The sequence below is a fragment of the Ciona robusta genome, chromosome 2, assembly GCF_009617815.1.
Source record: "Ciona robusta chromosome 2, ASM961781v2".
Classification (NCBI taxonomy): Eukaryota; Metazoa; Chordata; class Ascidiacea; order Phlebobranchia; family Cionidae; genus Ciona; species Ciona robusta.
The window spans coordinates 6621021-6643462 of record NC_143236.1 but is presented as its reverse complement, the minus strand read 5'-3'; the positions used below and the strand labels follow the sequence as shown (position 1 = coordinate 6643462).

The 22442-nt window shown below is 33.9% G+C and overlaps 1 protein-coding gene across 1 annotated transcript; it reads right to left on the bottom strand.

Moving 5' to 3' along the window:
* Positions 1-325: 325 nt before the first annotated feature.
* LOC149740651 (extracellular sulfatase Sulf-1-like) lies at positions 326-12780 on the bottom strand. The gene is made up of 21 exons (XM_089872412.1): positions 12654-12780; positions 12132-12248; positions 11324-11446; positions 9768-9919; positions 9072-9241; positions 8684-8837; positions 7338-7513; positions 6131-6241; positions 5730-5847; positions 5349-5428; positions 4996-5034; positions 4873-4919; positions 4407-4657; positions 4069-4177; positions 3751-3838; positions 3213-3371; positions 2536-2732; positions 2136-2278; positions 1567-1858; positions 1277-1328; positions 326-1098 (listed from the first exon to the last, which is right to left on the bottom strand). Exons 1-21 carry the CDS (start codon positions 12778-12780, stop codon positions 915-917), a joined length of 2889 nt encoding a protein of 962 aa, XP_089728538.1. The 3' UTR covers positions 326-914.
* Positions 12781-22442: the final 9662 nt, after the last annotated feature.

The window sequence follows — 22442 nt, the reverse complement described above, 5'->3', positions numbered from 1 at the left end:
CTGTAATATTAGGTGGTGTAAAAACACAGCGTTTTAAGGTATGTTTTCTGCCTAAAATGCTGAAAATAAGCAGGCTTGCCACAATGTAACCCTTGATTGATATTATATGCTTATAAATAATGCATAAATAGGTCACTAATTGCATGGAACAGAGTGATAGTTACATACATTAAAAACCCCCAGAAAACAATCACCCGCAGGACAACCCTGTTAGAGTCAAAGCCATAAAATACCTACATGTTTCTACAACTCTGGTTAGAGTTGCCCGCAATAATAAACAAGTGACATTCAATACTCACAAAAACATACGTAAAAACACATGAAATAGGTTGTCATATACATAACAAAATTTTATTTTTTAAAATTCATTCATTACATATATTAAGAGTTGAATTTTTCTCTGTGTCGTTAATATGCTGCTGAAAGGGCAAGACAGTGTTGATTTGGAAAAACTATAGCACCAACTGGAAAGCAGCAATACTGATTAAAACAGAGAAACATATGAAGATGGAAAAGCAATAGACTTTAATACTGATGTTACATAAAAAAGTTATACTGGTGACAAAATAGCCTACATCATTTATTTATTACAAATTCTATGACAATCTTTTTATTTATTTTATTCTACATGAGTGAGGTTCTACACTGGACATACCAAGGGAGTTGCCTGGTGTTGAAGTGTAGTGTAACTTTTATACTTAAATAAAAAATGTTGCCCAATTATTTAAACCTAAAAAAGGAACTTTTCTCATAATGTTTAGCATAATAAGAATCCTCTTATAAAACAATCCAACTAAACACAGATGCATTTAGACGATAAAAGCTTGAATTCAAAGATAAAAACGAAACTAGTTCCATCCAGAGAGGACAGTGTTTTATAGGCAGTGTAGCCATACAGGTTCTTCATTTACGGACTACCCCTGTAAATATTTTCTCCACCGTTGGTTGCTACTTCGTTGCCTACGACGACGTGCAGCTTGCGGTCTTGTGCGGCAAAACTTTATCCATGCAGCTTGGTCTCTGCGTCGCGTCCACGTATTACACCCTGGTCGTCTTCCACCACCTTGCGCCCTTCGCCGGCCATCTGGATATCGCTTCCTAAAACACAAAGATTGTTAGTTTGCATTGTGGTACAGTAAGCACTCTTTTAGACCAGAGGTGTTGTAGATCTATTGGCATTTAGTGCTATAAATGCTGAAGCCTCACCATGTGAAGATAAATAAGTTTCCTTTATTGAAACTCTTACATTTATACATTGGAATTTCAATAGAGTTACCTGTTTCGTATTTCACTTTTCTGCGATCTTTGGACATCCAACGGATTTACCCCTAAAGTAAAAACAATGTTATATCATAATACAGTAAAACAGTGTGGGTATATTAATACTCATGCTCACTGTTAAGTTATAACATAGGTGTCTTTTTATACATCAGACACACAGGGTATTCATACACCTCATACTCATTGTTAAGTTGTTAATTACACTCCTAACATTTTGAAGTATTACAATGAATCACACAAGTAACTTTACATTAACTCTTTTTTATAAATAATCAAATAACCAACCAGGTGGGTAATTAGTCGCAGGTTCTTGTGTAGTAGTTGTTGTTGTTGTTGGTGATAGTTCCAACCCAGGTTCAGGAATATCTAGTTCAATATCAGGAGTTGCAGAAGGTAGTAGTGTTGTTGTTGTTGTTTCTGTTGTCGTTGTTGTTTGTGTAGCTGCTGTTGTTGTTGCATTTGATATATTTCGAGAAACATGGCAGTTGGCAGCCCCCTTACACACACGAAGTTGTGCCAACTCAGCGTTGAGTGCGTTGTGTTTATTCGTGTTCAGTTCAAGATAAGTGTTTGATCTCTGTAACAAGTATTTAGGTGTATAAAACGCAGGTTTTCTTATTAAAACACAGAGTTTTAATACAATTGTTATGGCTCACACGTCTGACACACATAATACAAATAAGCTGTCATGTTTGTATTAAAATTTTGTGTATAAAGTTGGTAAAAAAGAAACTAAAGTATATATATATATATATTTAGTTTAAAATAGCATCATCCGTTTCCTATTCAATTCAAATAGCGATAAAATGTTTCATACTTTTATAATTTAATTTTAAATTGTTTGTTTAACTAACCTGGTGTGGATCAGTTCTGAGGTCATAATACTCAACAAACCCAGTTATGAACTCACAGTAGAGTAGATTGGATGTAGCATTGATGATTCGAATGCACCAGTATGTGTTATTGTTGGAATTGGTACAATAACAACGATTTTCACCTGAAAATATGTTTAAATGGGTAAAAACCACAAATTGTAATTTGGGGATCAGCTTAGAATTTTCAATTAAACAATTTTCTTTTTCAGTTAATTTTAATTAATTTTTTTTTTCTGTACCAAATAGACTAGGGGTCGATTTTTGTACCACCCTGGTTTTGGGAGGTTATGGGCCAACTCTGGTCTAAATCTCAGGTCCCATGGCCTGTCATGCTGAGGGATCTACGAATGTATATAAGAATAAATAGATTAGAGATTACCTTCCCAAAGAGGAGGAGTTTCCCATCGATTGGCATCAAGTTTAAAGCAACTCATGCCATTCGAGTTGCACCTCCCTCTAGAAGGACGAGATTGTTTAATCTTCTTTTTTATTCGATGAAAATTCACTTCTTGTCTTCTTTCACGAAATTCTTGGAGGCGTTTGTTGTAAGCTTGCCGGATTTCCATAGCTATGATTCTGAGTATAAGGTTTATGCTGGTTTAATGAATATAAAATTAGTTCAAGGCTTGTCGCTGCTACCGTTGTGGGCGTATGTGGCCTTGGACACTTAACGGCAATTGCTCCAACCCAGTGGTCACTAATGATCGTTTAAATTGTCAGCCATACAAAAAAAAATTCCCAAAAACTATTTACTCTCAAAGTTACATCCTATTATAATGACTATCGCTTTTGGTCCATGTTACTTTGGTATACTTACGATCATAATATGCATATAGTATAGTATTGCAGTCGATCTTTTAATTTTTTATAATAAAAATCCCATTTAATCAACTTTTTTAACAGCAAACTAATTTGCCCACAGCATTAACTAGTGAACAGTACAATCAATGATAAATTTGTTTCACAGGATTATGCATTTAATCGTCTCTGCGTCCACTATATTTTGAAACGTTTAGCGATTACATACACATCATGCATCAGATTACTCTTACTTACTTCATTGGGTTAACGCTTTGGTTTTGTTGCTGGACTCTTGGTTCGATTCTCGGCTTTGGTGCTCTACCACTAGAGGTCTTACATTTGCACTGAGGCGAACGTCTGATTCGTTGCGGACTAGCTTTGTTCGTCACACAAGCGCTTGCTATTCGTAATAATCTGTATCAAAATATTTTACTTGTTACTAAGCATGTGATGTGTGGGTCTTAGGAAGACACCCGACAGTGAGCATGAGATGTATGAATACACCATGTGTGTCTAGTGTATAAGAAAACACACTTGTTATAACTTGGCAGCGAGCATGAGGTGTAGAATACACCATGTGTTTTTGATGTATAAAAAGACAACCATGTTATAACTCGGCAGCGAGCATGTGGTGTATGAATAAACCATACGTGTCCGGTCTATAAAAAGACACTCTTGTTATAACTTGGCAGCGAGCATGAGGTGTATGAATACTCCATGTGTGTGTGGTGTATAAAAGACACTCATGGTATAACTAGACAGCCCGCATGAGGCATTGCCACATACTACTTACTTGAGACGAAGCCTTGTAGCAACAATGTGTCGATTAAGTTGCTCCAACCGTTTCTTCTTCCAACGTCTTGCACCAGTTCTACTTGCACCTTTATACAAACATGGAAAGTTTATTAAACTGATCCCATTAAAGTTAATACATGGAAACTGGGATAAATTGGATGAACCTGGCCTAGATCAAATGCCCTTGAGTTTGGACAATTCTTTAAACGAAATAACAATCAGAATCAAGTGGTATGAAAAAATATAACAGACAAAAGTCAAATATTTTCTGATTGAACATTAGAAATTTCTGTAGCTAGTATGACATCACACTTACCTTTATTACATTTGATTTTATATTCTGGGAACATAAACACACATTGGGGTGAGATCGCCATGTTTAGTTTGTTGAACATGACAGTTCTGTTGTTAGTGAGGGAAACGACCTGTCAAATGAAAGAGCGTTAATTTTTGTTTCAGTTATATTTGGTTGAAGAACTCTTTTGTTTTGTATTACAAGTGCATGTTTACTCAGTGTTTTATATGCAGTTTGGAAAGAATCTGTGTGTGTTTTAAATGCGCTTGCATGGTGATGTCTCAAAGTGAATTCTGTTCAAGGTAACGTCTCAAAAGTAAATCCTGAACAAGGTAACATCTCAAAACTGTCTCCCTCACCTCATTATTAGGAGATCTTCTTTTGGTCCTGAACAAACCATTGCTTCCACCCAGGGAGCTGAAACTTTCGTCAGAATATTTACTCGAACCCAGACCCCCTTCGTCACCACTGAGGAAGGAATGCCATTGGTTGCTTCTTCGTAAAGCTGATGCTTTTCGGATGAACCGTCGTCGCTCGTTCGTTGTTGCGAATCGTTTGTATTCACGCTTGATTTGGTTTAACCGACGCATGCAGTCATGTGACACAGTAGCTGTGATGAAACAGGTTTTTATGACATAACAATAAATTGGTATGACATCATAATCCTCTTAAGCCACAAAAAAAGAAGTCTTGCCAGATGAAACATGGAAATAAAAATGACCTTTTAAATACCAGAAAAGATAAAAAATGGCAGCAGAAGTAACAAATTAAATAAACTAATCAAGCTCAAGCAAAGTGTGCATAAATAAAATAGAGAAAACATACTTTTCTTTTTCCCATGACACGTACACTTTCTGCGTCGTTTTTGTGATCTAAACATAGAAATGTTTGTTAACATAGATATCATATAATCATAAGTAAAGATCTAATAAAATATAATAAACCTACCGAGTTCTTGGAACTTTAAACCTTTTGCATTTTCGTATTCTATTAAGAAATAAGAAACATGGTTAAAATTGATCATAAGTTATAATATTATAGTACATGAATAAAAACAGACTAAGTAACATATTTTTATTTATTTCTTTAGAAAACGGTACCTCACACTGTATACATTAAATACCAAGGAATCAACAGCAAAACAACAGTTGTTAAAACACGCTATGAATAAAAAGTTAAAAAGCAAGGTTCTTGACTATAAAACAATTGCTAAAAGTAAAATAAACAATTGCAAAAAGTGTCACACAGTTACTTCATGGAGCCTTGAACCTTGTGTGTTATGATTCAAACAAAATACATACTTTGATTCTCCATCCTCCAACACACATGTCCATTCCTGACCAGGATCACAAGGATATTTGTAAATTGGAGATCTGCATTCCTGTTTAATATAAAGTTGAACAATTGAATGTTACTTGCTTTATTCTTCCGTGGGAAGAAAACAACAGTCATTATAACACAGGTGTTCTGTTCCATACACCTCATGCTAGCTTATGAGTTACAACGAATGTGACTTTGTGGGACTGCTAATAGCTTAGACAACCCATTAGTGACCACTAGGTTGGCACAATTTCCGTTTAGTGTCTCGCCCCAGAATACATTAGCCAACAATTGTAGCAGCGACGAGCCTTGAACCCATTACCTCTGGTTTAGAGCCAACTGTGTGAAAACTTAATACTAACCTCCTCTATTCGTTCTTGTTTCGAAGGTAGAACAGGCTTAGCAAGATGAACTCTGTTGAGTGGGATCTTCCCCCTTTCTATTAAGAAGCTATCCCTCCATGGTGGGGTGACCGGTTGCCTGTGATATAAATTTAACTTTTAACCTCATTCAACTTCAGGTAAAGCTTGGTATAACAGGGAAAAGTATGTCGCAACAGTGGGAAAAGGGCATATATGTAAATAATTTAATCATATAAAAAAAGTATGGGATAAGATGGCAGCCATTTAAAACTAATAAATAATTTTATATAATAAACTATTTTGTTTTCAATTTAAATGTTATATTCATTTTATTATTTTATTGTTTAAAATCACTGTTAAAATGAATGGGTATTTATTAGATTAATACATTGTGATCTAACCTTCTTATAACCGGCATAAAGTTTCTTCCATCCATCCATTCAGGAACTTCTACTCCAGCTATACCAAGTATAGTGGGCGCCATATCAATGTTTAGTATGATCTCATTCACACTGTGGAGTGGATGGTAATACATTATTATAAACATAGATTATATTTATTTAACTAAAAATACATAAGGATCTGGTGGCACAAAAAAACAAGAGACAAAAATCAAGTTTAATTAATTGTAAAGAAAGAGATATTTATTTCATCTTAATGGCATCGTTAGTCTATTAATTAAATAGACATAGAAATTAGAAACCTTGAATAAGTGGCGGGAAATAGTCATGTGGCACATTGTTTTAAATTAAAACTACCTAATAAAAACTATATTCACTTTTAAATATATTTGCAAACTTGAAAAGCACATTCCATTATTAAACTATCCAATAATTGCAGTGTTGCGCAAATACTTTTTAATGTTTTCAAACAATACATGTAGTGTTACACAAATGTGTTTTAGCAGTATTTTAAGCTATCTACTAACTGTTTTAAGAAAGTTTGGAAAAATCGTATTTTTTCTTGGAAACACTGGTAACTTTAGTTTAAAGTGAGGTTTATTGGTTTGAGTTGTAATAAATGAGAGTAAACAGAAGTTGTTTAACCTGTGATAAATCACAGTAGTCAGTCGTAAAATTTTAATACTTTAAACCAAACATTGTAAAGCATAGGAAACCAAGCTACTGACTTATACAAGGGAAATTTTAAGCACTACAAGTTGACAACTAATAGGACGTTGAACTCTATTCAATTACTCAAAATTCCGTCTAAAATTAAAGCTTCGCTTATTTTTAAACCTCTTATTTTTTAGTTACATGACAACAACTAAGCTTCGACATTTGGTGAGGTCTATGCATTACACTCTGGGTGTCAGGGTAATAGGCCAATTCTGGCCTAAATTACAGCATCCATGGTGTGTTGTGCTGCAGGACCTCACACACGTAAAATGGATCACTGTAATAACAATTCTATGATTTGAAATATCCTGACCACACTTGTAGCAGGGAATAATCAAATATCCTCACCGTGTTTTAGACAAGAGTCATGAGGATACGGTTTATAATTCTTTGAATGTTGTTTGTTTACTACCAAATAGGACAAGAAAATAGAATGATCAGATGTTCCATCTTCACCAAATGTACTATATCAGCCACAATTATCACTTACTGCAACCCTGCTTGGATTCCAGGTCCTCTCATAAATAGAGGAACTCTTACATCAAAGTCATAAGGCATGCTCTTCCCTTTGGCTAATCCAAACTGGCCAATATGAAACCCATGGTCCGATGTATAAAGTAGATAAGTGTTGTCCAGTTCACCCGTATCTTGCAACATAGAAACAAACTAAAATGGAAAATGAGATATCTATGAGTTTTAAAAGGGCAGAATTTTTTTATTAGAAATGAAAAATACACAGATACTAAAATATTCACCTACAAAGATACTTAATAACTTGCAAGCGGGCACCAAGATGTATTAAACAGAACACCCCTGTTAACCCTTGACATTACCTGGCACATAAAAAAAAAGTTACATGCATTTACTAAGTAAAATACCAAAACCCCAAACAGAGAAAAACACTTCCACAAAAAGAAAAAATACATCAAATATTATAAATGACTCAGGAATATTATTACGTAATAATCCACATATTTCACCATCTCTTATCTTCAGTATGATGTCATAATACATATTGTAACAGGTGTGTTTGTATGAAAACATACTTGGAACTATATTCGTCATAATAAAGAAATATGAATAAGATAAGACTGGAACACCCCACACCTCTAACCAACAATGCTTTATAACTTTCTTTATATTTTCAAAGAAGAAAATGAAATCAAATGACAAGTTAGGAAAAGCAGGTTTAGTGAATGAATGTAACTTGCTGCGGTCGGAAAACAGCACTCGTTAAACAAGTGTGTTCATACACAAATAAATACGACTTTTTTTTGTGTTTAGCTGGTAATTTAGACAACCCATTAGTGGCCACTAGGTTGGAGCAATTGCCGGTAAATGTCTTGCCCAAGGAAACATTCGCCCACAGTGATAACACAGGAAACATAATGGAGAAACTATGTTTTGAAATGTGTAATTGATGTGGGAGAGCATAGTAACATCTTAGTCACATGATTTAATTAATGTGATGAGGAAGTGTATTTGTGAATATATAACCAATGTGACTTTTTTTTGAAATAAGTGGTTAAAGTGGTTGTTAGTTATGTTTCTCCCATTTAGTTTAAGTGAAATGTATGGTGAATATATACACTGAGTGTGTCTTGGGTAAAAAAACATTTGTCGTCTTAATAATTTGACGCCTTGACGGTGAGCATGAGGTGTAATAATAAATCATGTGTGTTTGGTGTACAAGAAGACACCCATGTTATAACTCAACAACAAGCACAAGTTGTATGAATACACCACTCGTGTTACAACTCAACATTGAACATGTGTTTATCTTGTGTATAAGAAGACACCCGTGTTATAACTCGACAGCCAGCACCAGGTACTCACCCTATCCACAGCGTCATCTACAGATCTTAGAGTTTGAAGTCGTTTCTGTTGAAGTATGGATGAGAATCTATGTTGTGTTTCATCCATTGGGACTTTCCTACTTGATATTATCCAATGTTTATCAGGGTTAGGACCGTAATCAAAACTTGGTGTGCTGGAAAGATATATAGTGTGTTATACAAAAAAATCACCCACAAAGTAACATACAAGAAACTCGTAAGCTGGCACAATGTGTATGAAACATAACACCTGTGTGAAGATAAAGCCCCATGCATCTGGGTGTTACGATAAAGGAACAATTCTGCCACAAACCTTAAGTTCCCTGCCTTTTATTCACTTATACTAACATATAAAAAAATAGAAGACTCATGATCACAAACCCTCTTACATATGAGATGTGACGTTTGCGTAAAGATGTTGGTATTGAGGAGCACCATCCTCTGATCCATGAGGAGCAGGGAAGCTGAGGACAGATAGGATCGGAGAGTCGGGTTCTTCATGTTTCTTCCGACGAAAGTAAGTCATGCTCCGATTTACTATAAGGTCAGTGAAGTAATCCTTGGAGATGAGAATTGGATTACTTTAAAGATACTTATGATTTAGCAGCATATTCTATTCATAAACATAACGCACGCACCATTTTGGTCAGTCTTAAATACATGACAGCCCTTTTTTTAACTTCTTACAATACCGAACATATTGCAGTTTTTTAAACCAGGAAGCATGAAATGAAAGTCACATCTTACGTATTGGTTGTCATGTTAATATTAAGACCAATCTGTTCTACATGGGTGAGGTGCAGGTGCTACAACATGGGACATGAGGTATAGACTAGAATTGGTCCATTAACCTAGAACGTTACTGCATGCATGAACCCTACCAGATGTTATAGCTGCTGCTTCCCCTAAAGGTAGACAATAGAAAAAAACAAACAAGAAATACGGCATACATTTTTTTTAAATCCCAGGCTTTAGTTTTTATTCTATTACTTCTGCTTATTTATTTTCTATGTCTGTCAGACAAGCTTATCAGTTGTAAAGACTGGATTATTCAATCTATAAAAAATAAATCCTAAAATTCTTACATCTCGGTAATTGTCTCTGTGTGATTCCTTTACATCATTATGTCGTAGTGAATAGTTGTAATATCTTGAATTCCTGACCAATCCCATCCAGTATTGCCACCCCTGAGGTATGTAGCTACCGTTGTACTCATTCAAGTATTTTCCAAAGTACGCTAAAACAAGTTTTAAGTTAAATATGATTTAGTGAAGTTTATAAAGTTCTCATGGCTACTGTGGTATAAAATCTGATCTGGTGCTCATAAAGTTAAACGATTTTTGTATAAGGTAATACAGTAAGGATCTGGTGCTATGAAAACGTAACAGACAAAAATCAAAAGTTGGACTTAATTTTGTTTGTTACGTTTTCGTAGAACCAGATTATTTCTTTACACAAGAATCGTTCAACTCTATGAGCACCAGATCAAAGTCGGATTCAAAAAAATTTTACAGTTACTGTAGTATATGGTTGTTTTTAGTGTAACAAGATTTTTGTCCCAGGTGGTGGGTTTAAAATGCGTTTGGTCCTCAATATAAATAAACAAAACACTTTGAGCAAATTTGAGTAAAAAGATTCCATATTGTCTTTAAATTGTTTACTTCAATTTAAACTTGTTTTTTTAATAGAAAATAATATTTACTGAAAAGGTAAAGTGGGGTCATGTGACCAATGCCCTCTTATGACATCACAATCTGTAAGTGGTAAACAGCCGACAATTCTCTATTTGCTTTGTAAACTAAATTGATTGTTGTGACATCATAAAAGCATTTGTGACCACTTGTTTGGGCGTGTATTTCAAAATGGAATGTTAGATTTGCAGGAGACATGGAAAGTGGTAACCTGACACCACAAAGTTGATAATCTTGTCATCTTAAAAAAACAAGTCCACTTTCACCGCTTTTGCTGTGTTTTTTTCTGACACAGTAGGCTATTGACGCCACAATGAACGTATTGTCAACCCATCATTTTTAAACTTTTATTTAAAAAAAAATGGACCAACTGCAGTTTTCAGCAAAATAATCGTAATATATTTTTGCCATTTATTTTACTTTTTGCAAATTTTTAGCAATTTAAAAATTAAATTTTTATCAGACTTCAGTTTATAGCAAAACAATTCGGGTACGTTTTGCAATTTTATCACAATTTACACATCACTGGTGCTTGTTTACAACATAATTGCGCAATAAAAGTGTGAGGTGAAGGAACACAAAAGCCATTCATGTGTAAACATAATTGCATTGTGTTGCAACAAGAGACGATAATTGGAAACAATGTGACATTGAGGAAGGAATCTAATATGTCAATGTCACGCATAAATTACCCATGAAATAGCCTATTGTGATGTCATAATATCGGACATAAATTCATAAAAAAATTCAATCATAATATGCGATATAAATATAGATAAAATTGTAAGACTTTTTATATTCATACATTTTATTAAATATTATAAAAACAATTTTTATTTTACGCTTAGTTAAGAATATGAAAAAAGGTTCTTCGTTAATTAATACAACCTGTCCATTTGACAATGATATACTCTGTTAGTTTTAGCATTATACAGAGAAACAATACATACCTGTTGAATATCCAGTTTTATTGAGATAAGTTGCAAAAGAACGGGATTCATGTTTTACTTGCCAAGCGATTGAGGAACAATTCTCATTGTTTGTCAACACGTTGTGATTATGAGAGTATAATCCTACAGCATACAAAAATTAAACTTATAATAAGCTTATTATTTTCGGTTGACAAAAACATAAAAGTTAGTCGGTTGTTACAAGAATAAGCTATGGTTATATTTTAGTTTTTTTTTATTTATTTTTTTTTTACTATATTTTTATACAAATATTACATTCCTCCACTTTATAATACAAACATTTGTATATTGGAAGTACATACAGTATAACAACTTTCACAAAAGTGGGGTGTATAACATAAATTTTATTCATCTCTTTTAACTGTTTAAAATCAAATAGGCAAATATAATAATCAGTTAAAAGACAGCAACATCAAATGAAATTCATTTTTCTAAAATTTTTTTAATTAGAAACCCATGTTGTCTCACCAGTCACTAAGCATTCAATTGTTTGAGTGTTTCCATAAATTATTAATTATCATAAAATACATTTAAGGCCTCGAAAAGGTTTAATGAAAAGTTTAATTATTTAAGAGTTCCTGTTTTTCAATGAGCGCAACACATGATTTATAATGGGGTATAACCAAACTAAACAATAAAATTTGGTAATAAAACACACACTTTATATTTGTTGAACTAAACCAATTGTTAAACAAACAAATGTTCGTTTTAATTTTCTTAAGAAATTAATTTTCTGATACAATAAATTTTACTAGATCTTTTTAAAAAATACTTTCTGATTATTTACCTGTAAGAAAAGAACTCCTTGATGGGCAGCAAATAGGAGAAGTGGTGAAAGCATTATTGAAAGTTGCCCCATGTCTGATTAATCTCTCACGTGTGTAATCCATAACATCCATCGAACCTGGGTTGGTTTTTGATGTTGGTGGGCATTAGATAATATTTTGGGTGCAAAACATTTTTTTTTCTAGTCCGTTTCTTTTAAACAAACATGACAGCCCATAATATTTATCTATTAATGATACAATTTTCATCTCAAACTTGGTTTCAAAAACTTAAATATTCTTTAGTAATGTCAGAAGTTAAAAAGATATTTTTATCTTTATTATTAGGGGGAAAACTCAAGAGGTGGGAAACCCACAAGGGATAAAAAAATGTCCTTTGCATGCTATGATAAGTGTTTCAATTCAGGTGTATTAAAACAGCTAATGCTCATTTTTTCAGTTAAAACATGTCTTTCTAGACATAAACTATTACTAATTTAACATATTGGTAAATTTAAAATAGCCCTATAAATTAAAATTCTTACCCAACATGAGATCTTGGTCGTCGGTCAAGAATATTACGATGTTTGGTTTGCGAGACTTTGCCGAGACGCATTTTATAAGACACAGTAGAAATATGCAAAATACGACTCTATTATTCATAAGCAACATCTGTATAAAGTTGTAGAGTTATTTTTTAGGAAAATAAACATAAAAAGTGCACTGTTTTGCAAATGTGAATTGCAGACGAAATGAAAGCGCAGATCGTTTGCAAAGACAATATACTACCTGCAGGGAAATACCCGGTAGCCAAAAGTGTATACATTTTTAGCTGGGGGCACATAACACTTCTTAAAACTGTCGCAAACTAATACATAACAAACAAACAATAAAAACTCTAACATAAACGTGGTGTTAATTTATCTGCTTCGCGAATGAACTACCATAACGTTTTTTCTACTCTTGTCCAATTTTTTTAAAAACTGTCGCGCCCTTTTCCTGCTTGTCAAATTAAAAAATGAAATATCCAACTGCCAACCCGGATACCTGTCCATAGTTAAGTCAATGAGATATTCGCTCAAATGTATTCCCTCGGGCGTTAACGCCAATTAGATTGTGAGAATCAATAACGAAAGCAGTAGACAATGCTAACGACCGGGCATTTGGACTATCTGTTTAACAAGGTCTATCGATCTACGAACCAATTGTGGTTCAGGTCAAACCAGTGTATAAAGAAATGAATTCTTCACGATGGTTTTGGGTTCTTGCAGTCTCAAGTTACGTATAAAACGATTTGGTTTGGTGGTTATAACTCCCTTATCGCCTATTTGGTCTCTTGTGTGATCTACAGTGTTTATAAAACAAACAGAAAATACTTCGACATATACTTTACGTGGTTTTGGGTTCATGTGTACCGTAAGCACATAAAATCCCATATTTTATTCGTGTTTTTAACAATTAACGATGTCTTTTAGAGGCGTAAGGATACGGTTACATAACTTGGTTAATATTCTTGTTTACTACCAAACGGGGCTACAAAATAGAATAAAACATGAAACATTTTACCCCAACCTACTATTTGTGTTAAATCGAATGTAAATTCAAAAGCTCTTTCAAGCTTTTACAATAATTAAGCGCAGCGTTATCGAGTTACCATAATTACCTGGCGAGCATGTTATTAAGTGAAATTATCATTGATCATGTAGACAGATTATCCAGGTTAGCTTATACTGTCCGCATAATTTTGAATGCCTTCCTGCTTAAGTCTGTATAAGAAGATGTTCTGGTTTACAAATGTACTAAAAGTACAAAGTACACTTAAAAACGATCAGACAAACCGAATGCAGTACAAATACGTAAGCATTTGCTTTGATGTAACGTAGCTATTTTTTCCTTTTAATTGACAGTATTTTGTACTACACGCTTACAAAACGATTAGTGCATAAAAAATACACCACAAAAACTTTACGTGCATTTTAAATTGCGTCTCATTTTTTCTTATTCCATTGGCCCAGTGAGAAACATAAATGTCTTAAATTGACAGGATACAAAACTTTACATTACTTATTGGATTAAAACCAAACTAACAATTTTCTTTACAACTAGTTAAAGCAAATGACACAAATCTGTTGGCTTCACATCACTGTATTGATTGATTCTTGAATTAAATTTACTGTAATTGAATCACTTTGTCTTCGGAAACATCCAGCATAATTGGATTGCAGCCAAGGGAGTGATTTAAAAAATAAAAGTTACACCCCTATCCCTGGTAGCGACGGTCATGCCCACAGTCGAGTTATAAGCAGGCATGACTTTTCCGTTTTTGACCTTTAGGTTTTCTTTCAAATTAGCAGAGGCATAACTCATGAACTTTTATGTACTGTGGGGTAACTTAGGGCATATAATATCCAAATATCCTGATTGTGTTTCAAACAATTAACAACGGTCTATGGGAGTCGTGAGAATACAGATTTTATAATTCTTTGAATGTTTTTGTTTACTACCAAATGAAACAAGAAAGAGGAATGAGAAGGTGTTTCATTTCCCCTCACCCCATGCTCTTTCCATACAAACATACCATTTTAACAACGTCTGTTCGCATTTGCGCACTATTCTAACCTGCTTTCGTTACCGTATGCCCAATCGAAGCGAAAAATAAAGTTTTTTCTTAGAATCGAATGTTAACTAGATTTGAACATTTAACCTCCTGCACCAGTTCACACTTTAAAATACTTTAAATACCAAGCAAATTATATATATATAACTAGAAAACCGAATGTTTAACTTATCATGTACTACAGCAAGTACACATGTTATTCTCAGAGTCAAAAACCGCAACGTAGCGTTCACACGCTCAATTGATAAAGAACATTCAACAACTTCAAAACAAGCAATATAAGTTTAGAAACGAGATTATATTTTAGATTAGATTATATATTTCTGCGTTGTTTTTTTTTCTTTTTTAGTTTTAGCAGCTTGACGATGTAGCAGTCGCCAGGCCTTTTTCCAAACAAGTTTTGTACTTCCGTTTTAACCAAAATCGTGTTAGAAAATAAATAACGACTGTCGTTTTATTAATAATAAAAATTAAAAAATGTTGAAAATTTCATTCGCACGATATGAGTGTCATACGAATCCAATAAAGTAGGATGGGGAAAAATGGGACACCATTTCATTCTGTTTACTGTTTACTCATCTCATTTGGTAGTAAACAAAGAGCATTCAAAGAATTATAAGACTGCATCGTTACGACTTCCGTAGACCGTTGTGCACTGTTTAAAACATGATCACATTTTTTGAATAGTATATATAAGCTAAAAGTTTCCCGTCTTTCTCCATCTTAATACATTTAAATTTAGCGCTTTTCACTGTTTAAATGTGGTTCAACCAACGCCTATGGTATACGATACTAGACACACCCAATATTTGTACAAATACACGCCTAATTTCAAACGAAAAGTGTTAAAACATCTTGGAATCTCAGAAAGATCGAAATACAAAACCTTTTAACAACAGAAAGTCCCGAACCTTAGCCGAGCTTGCTGACATAACAGTCTCTCTATGACGTAACAACTAATCTAAGATGAAAGCAACTTGACAACTTGATCTTTGGAAATGAATGTTATCAGAACATGTTTGGTCTGTCGAACGTCTCTGCTTGTTTTATAATTACTCTAGCTCAGTGCAGAATCTCAACAAGACTCGAAAAAGCCGCTTTATAAGCACAGTAAATGAATATAGTACTGTGGGATAAGATGGTTGAAAATACGATTTTACAAATCTGTAAATAATTTTTGTTTACTACGAATTGGAGCAATAATATAAAAATAAAACTTTAACAAATTAATAGAGAATCACTTTTTATAAAGACACTTAACGGCAATTGCTTCAATCCAGTGGTTACTAATGGGTTGTTCAAAAATCAAGAACAATTGTTCAGCAAAAAGGTTTTATATCGGCATATATCCGTGCCCAATAAACCGCTGTTATAAGCGTAGCAAATGCGCTAAAGCAGTGGTTATCCATTTTAAGTAGCGATTAGTTTCCTAAGTCGGTTTTATGGCGAATTATATTTGCTAAGTGCTGGCTGGTCTGCCAGTGCGGCCGGTAACTACGTATACACTTTGGCGGGCGGGTTTTATGGTTTAAGCCACAGCGGAAATATTTAGACGTACGACGATATTTAATCAAATTGTACGCGTTGGCGGAACGCGAAATATTTATGACGTAAGCGATGAGGTAATTTAACTTCCGCACCTACGTCATCATCGATTGGAAAACATATTGTGTGACGTAATCCACAAATAGCGAGTCCCGCGTTTAACCTATAAGTCTTTCGCTAAACCACCTAAAAAAGCAACCCACGTTAAAATGTCTACATTTCGCGACATTTCAATACTAGTTAAAACTTTAATTTACAGTTACTTTTAGCGGGGTAGAATAAAAGGCTTGATAGAGTGAAATATTTGCTATAAATACAGTATAGTATTTCTATGAACCCCGCATTAGAGTCTTACACGTGTTTATCTAAATCTAGTCTTTTTCCGGGTATAGTTACAAAGCACCGGAGGAGTGTTTATATTCACAAAGACAAAACCGTGAGAAAACGTCCTAATATCAGGCTATGTTACAAACTGGAATGTCTTAACCAAGTCCTTTGGATTTAAATACAACAACGATAGCTTTGTTCGCTAGTGAGAAAAATTCTGTCACAAATTTGACCAAAATGTAGATAATTTGGGCCGTAATTGATCTCTATTGCTAAATTACCTTTAAGTGCAAAACGCGAGAATTGACCATAGATTCTTAATTGACTTTAGGTTGTTTTTATCTGGTGTATAGGCTACGCTGAACAATAGCGAGTTTTATGCGATTCGTTCTTGCACGGTCGCTTAACTTAAATAACTTTGAGGTCATCCATTTAACAGGTTAAGCGACAAGGTAACCGTGGAAAAATAAAACCTTTTATTTACGCTGTAAACTTTTTAAAAAAGATACTTAACTTATATTTGCCTATGGGCAAAAATGTCAACAGTATTGTAGTGTGGGGTAAAATGAACACCATAAGCACACAATATCCTATATTTCCTTATCCTGTTTTAACTATGAGAGTCGCGAAGAGACGGTATAATCTATTTCTGCAATAATATATATGTGTTTTTACCTCATTGGACGCATAAGAAATATAACATGGACAATCTTAACTAACAGTATTTTACCATTTTTAGAATAATTTTTTTGTATGAAATTTTCTACAACACCTGCATGTGCCTAGCGCGTCATTGTTGCCATTTTTTCGTCATATATAGTCAACCTGCTGTCCGAAACGTCATGCGTACTTTAGTGCGAACGAGAAGTTATGGTATGTTAAACAACCATCTCAACACAACCCCATAATCTATATATCAACACGACTTTAATATAGGGATTTAAGGCAACTGGGCCGTGCTATAAACGTTCTATGTTGGTTTAGCATTTGACTTGACCTGTAACACCATTTAAACCACCCGAAACATTTATTTCATCACAACTAAATATTAGGCTTAAAAACCGAACATTTAACGCACGATTTAAAAGACATGTTAAAAATCAACACCCTGTTTAGTGGGGTAAGATGGGATGCTTCAAACATATAAATTTTCAGTTCGTGTTTTAACAACTAACAGAGATCTTTTAGAGTCGTGAAGATATGATTGTATATTTAATTTTGTAAATATTAGTTGTTTTACTGTTAAATGGATGAGAAATATGAATAAAAGCATCCACCGTCTTACCCCAACCTACTATATTATGAAAACTACAAAAATCAAAACAGCCGCAAAGAAGAAACTAACTTCTAGAACGCTGAATAGAGCTATCGACTTGCCTGCTATCTACTTTACTGTGAATGCTACCAGATATATTTCTACGTGTGCGGTATGTTTATTAAACCGCTTAAATAATGCGAAACTTAGACCAGTGTTTTACATCACGTGGGTGGCAACCACGAGGTTTAAGATTAACTCGCTATTGGATGACAATCAGAAGTTAAAGTCGATAAAAATTTATTAGTTCAGTCACATTTTTTTTGTAAAACAGTAGGTTAGGAATTATAATGTAGGCTTAAATTGCATTTAGTTTATTATTTAGATATTTTTAGTATAGTAGGGTGGGGGAAGATGGGACACCTTTGACACATAATAACCAATTTCGAATCGTGTATTAAACAATTAATAACGGTCTATGGGAGCCGTGAGGATAAAGTTTTATAAAAAATCGTTAAATGTTTGTTTACTACCAAATTGGAGGATTTTAATTTGCTTCTATTTATGCGGTTATTGGACAAATGGAAATTACACCCCACGTCAACTGGCGTGCCGGGCGTGTCTTGGTTCATAATTTATGCCTTAATTCATACATAACGAATTCAACTTTTGTGATGTACGACTATCGCTTTCTGTTGTTTTGCGATTTGAAATTAAAAGGTCTTGAGAAAAAACGGCTTAGAATGACTAAGCTAATTTCTCCTCTAGCATAAAGAGTCTTAATTAAAGTTAATGTTGTGATTCGCTATAGACTGTGGTCGCCACATGAACGTCAATTGAAACCACATCAATAAGTTTTGCTTACCACACAGAGCGTTGGGAGAAGTATAATTGAAATGCTCCTCTGTGGTTAAGACAGGCTTATGTCTGCTATTGGTAGAAGAACTGCATTGATTTCAGTAAGTTAATATTTTGCAAAACGGGTGTGGAGTTATGGGTTGGGTTGGGCGTATATGTGTTTATAACTTAATGGTATTTTGGGCAAAAATATTTTGACCATTATAACTTATTTATCCCGCACGGTGGTAAAACCTGGTTAAAACCAAGTGCGTTATACAACACAGGTTTTCATATTACATAGGCTTCCGTTGCGCCATACTCGCGCTTGCAAGTTACTGTGTAAAGTAAAACTTCAATATTAGTGCCAGATGTTCTTCGCCTTAAAACACAGAAATCTAGTGCATTAGGATGGGGAAGATAGGTCCTTTAGCATATAATATCCAAATATCCTGATCGTGTTTTGAACGATTAGCAACAATCTACGAGAGTCGTGAGGATACGGTTTTATACTTTATTGAATATTTTTTGTTTACTACCAAATAGTACGAGAAAATAGAATGAACAGGTGTCTCACCTTCCCCCACTCTACTATATATAATATGAGTAAAATGTTCAAATAAAAGCGTCACTGCTAACCCCATGGTACAGTATAAATTCAGGTCGATTCAACCAGGTGTATATATTGCCAACATACCAACCAACCCCGAGGTTAATCGGGATCAACTTGCGGTTGTTACACCTAGCTTACTTGGATAAACCAAAACAGCCAAACCAACCACACAGTTAGACCTGGTTCGCTTAAAAAATACAAAAAATGTGCCGAAGGTCTTTATATGGAAGCAGGCTGCTAGCAAATTTGCAAACATGTAACCACTGGGTCACTTAACGCCTAACTCACCGTAGCTAACCCATATAGTTTAAAAGGACCGTTAAATTTAATTGTCAAAAAAATAAAAAAAATTTAATGAAAACTTTTAAACAAATGTTTGCAAACAAATTGTAAGCGGAGACGTTTGTAGTATATGACGCCACGTTATGCATAATGTGTGCAAGCAATATATGAAACTTGCGTGGTATAACTGCTGAATAAATGATATATTGCTGTTTCTACGGTGACGGTAGCGAAGATCGAAGTACTAAACTTACACAATAAAACGATTTTTGGCGGTTTATGCGCGTAGAGGATAATAGTGGAAATAATAACATACCAGCGATTTCCTTATTCCCTTATTTTTCATTGAAAACGAATTCGTCTAAATTTACGACCAGCAAAGAGTTCTGCGTTGTATTAACAGACTAGCCGCAGCATCCGACAAACGTGCTACGATTTCTAAAGTTAGATCCTTATATTCGAAACTTCTAACAGAGCAGTGACTGACAGAAACCATTTAAGTTAATTTGGTTGGCAATCTCGCAAACCCAAAATACAGCCGCGCAAAAGAAAACAGGAAAGCTTTGTTTTCAAAGCTGGATTTCAGAATGAAAAACAAATTTGGAAAGATTTGGGTAAAAGTGAGAAACGACTTCGTTGATTGAGTTATTTGCACAACACACACTGTACGAACATTGATTTTTCAGCTTAAATCCCGATATAATATATGACTTAACTTCAAAACAAAATAGCGAAAACACACAACAAGTTTATTTGTCTCAGAATCAAGTGCTGCGAATTACGGGACGGAAAAAATATCAATTCTAACAAATAGTCTACTATAGAGATATGTATTTAACTTAAATTGACAGTGTCAGTCTCTGTAGATATGTTGTAAAAACAGTAGCGTTTAAGTTAATAAAAAAAACGTTTTCATCTTCAATTACCACGTAGACAAATGCTGAATCAATTTGGCAATTTAAAAAGCAACGGTTTCATAGAGCATTAATCCTAAAGCTATATTGTAGTAGGAGGTAGTAAGGTGATTCACTTTCATTCTATTTTCTTGTTTTACTTGCTAGTAAACGAAGAATATGTTTAACACTATATAATCGCATCCTCACGACGCGTTGTTAATTATTTCGAACACAATTAGGATATATGCGATATTGTGTGCTCAAGGTGTCCATCTTGCCTCACAGACTGTTAGTAAACAACGCTTATATTCAATGCTGTGGTACATGAGTAATATTACTTCATGACTAACATTGCGGATATTACATTGGTTTAACTTTTTCCAGCAGTATTTACGACTGTGTCAGCGATCTCTTTGATTTTGATCTCTAATTAGATTTCCCGGGTATTTGAATGCGTGTGGTCGCAGTAAAGTCACTTTTGTCAAACTAGATTCAATATTTGCAGTTCTTATCTGCTGAATAAATATTGTCACATCTTAAGGCGTATATCTCACACTTTACAGCACAACTCAAACTGATAAATTCCATTTTGGCAGCACCCGTGTCCAAACAAACCGTAGCAATGTCTACGTAGGATCCTTATTAAAATTAAGGCGTATTAAAACAACGTACCCTATTACCAGAAAACAAGTTTTTAAAAATTTTCTTTAATTTGTTTGCGGAACATTTTAAGCATGACGTAACAAATAAATTATAATAATGTAACAAACTGATAAGAGTTTGTATTAAAATACCAACAAGGAAATGCGGTCAAATGTAAAAAATGTTTTGTTAATTTTTATCTCTTAATAAAGTTTAATTTGGTTAAGACAGACTAAACAAAGTTTTAACGTATTTACATTAAAACAAAAACAAAAACAAAAAATATAACTGACATTTGCTTGTTTCTCAAACATTAAATTTACGCGGCTCATATAAACTAAATTATATAAACATTACCTAAAAGCAAACACAATTCCAATAATCCATAACAATAACTTTAATTGTAGATTTTATGCGTTAATTTTTTACATTAACTTCAACAAAAACGTCCTATTTATAAAACGGTTACAAAAATAACCCGAAAATCTTACAGGATTTAAAATATCATAAACATTAAAAAAAATGATACAAAAACATCACCATATAGTAAGGTGGGGGGAGACGGGACACTTTTAGCACATGATATCCAAATTTCCTGATCGTGTTTTAAACAACTAACAATGGTGTATGGGAGTCATAAGGATACGGTTTTATAATTCCCCAAACGTTCTTTGTTTACTACCAATTGGTACGAGAAAATACAATGCGTTCCATCTTCCCTACCCTACTATATATCTTCTGGTCGCTGGAATTTAAACGAAATTAATTTCCCATGCCGACTGCCGTAATAAACAAGTGGTTTAATGGTTTCCGCTTTTGGGAAGTTTGCGTTCCGCAGATTCACTACAAGCAATAACACATAGAATGCAATATCCTGTCCGGTGTCAAATAACTTGTGTGTTATGTAACTCTACTTTAACCTGTTTGTATCTTCTTCAGTTTAAAAGTTGGCATTTTTAAGCCACACAAAGTTATATGTTTTAAAACTTACTACAAAATTTTACAAAAATGAATTAAAAATGAGTTGAAACAATACACACTTTAATTTATAAAATTAACTCTTAATTTTTAATTGATTTTGTATGACCATTTTAAAAATAATTTTATTTTGAGAGCGACAACAAAGGTACGCCAATTAAAAGACTACAAGCTTAAAGGCTACAACTTACTGCATATAAAAATACGCACAACTTTTCTAATAAATGGATCTGCTATATATTTTTATCTAGTTAAAATCAGGTTTAAAAATTTAAACCGTTTCTGCTACAAGTCCGTTTAGTTTGCAAAATTTGTTGCTGAATAAAAAATCACCCTACGATT

Bases quoted from the DNA above. Each gene is read 5' to 3' on its own strand.
- LOC149740651 (XM_089872412.1), bottom strand. From the start codon at position 12,780: ATGTTGCTTATGAATAATAGAGTCGTATTTTGCATATTTCTACTGTGT. The intron at 3,372-3,750 runs GTAAGTAGTATG...ATTTTGATACAG, and splicing joins GCTACAAGGCTTCGTCTCAA to ATTATTACGAATAGCAAGCG. The intron at 2,733-3,212 runs GTAAGTAAGAGT...CCTTATACTCAG, and splicing joins CAAAGCGTTAACCCAATGAA to AATCATAGCTATGGAAATCC.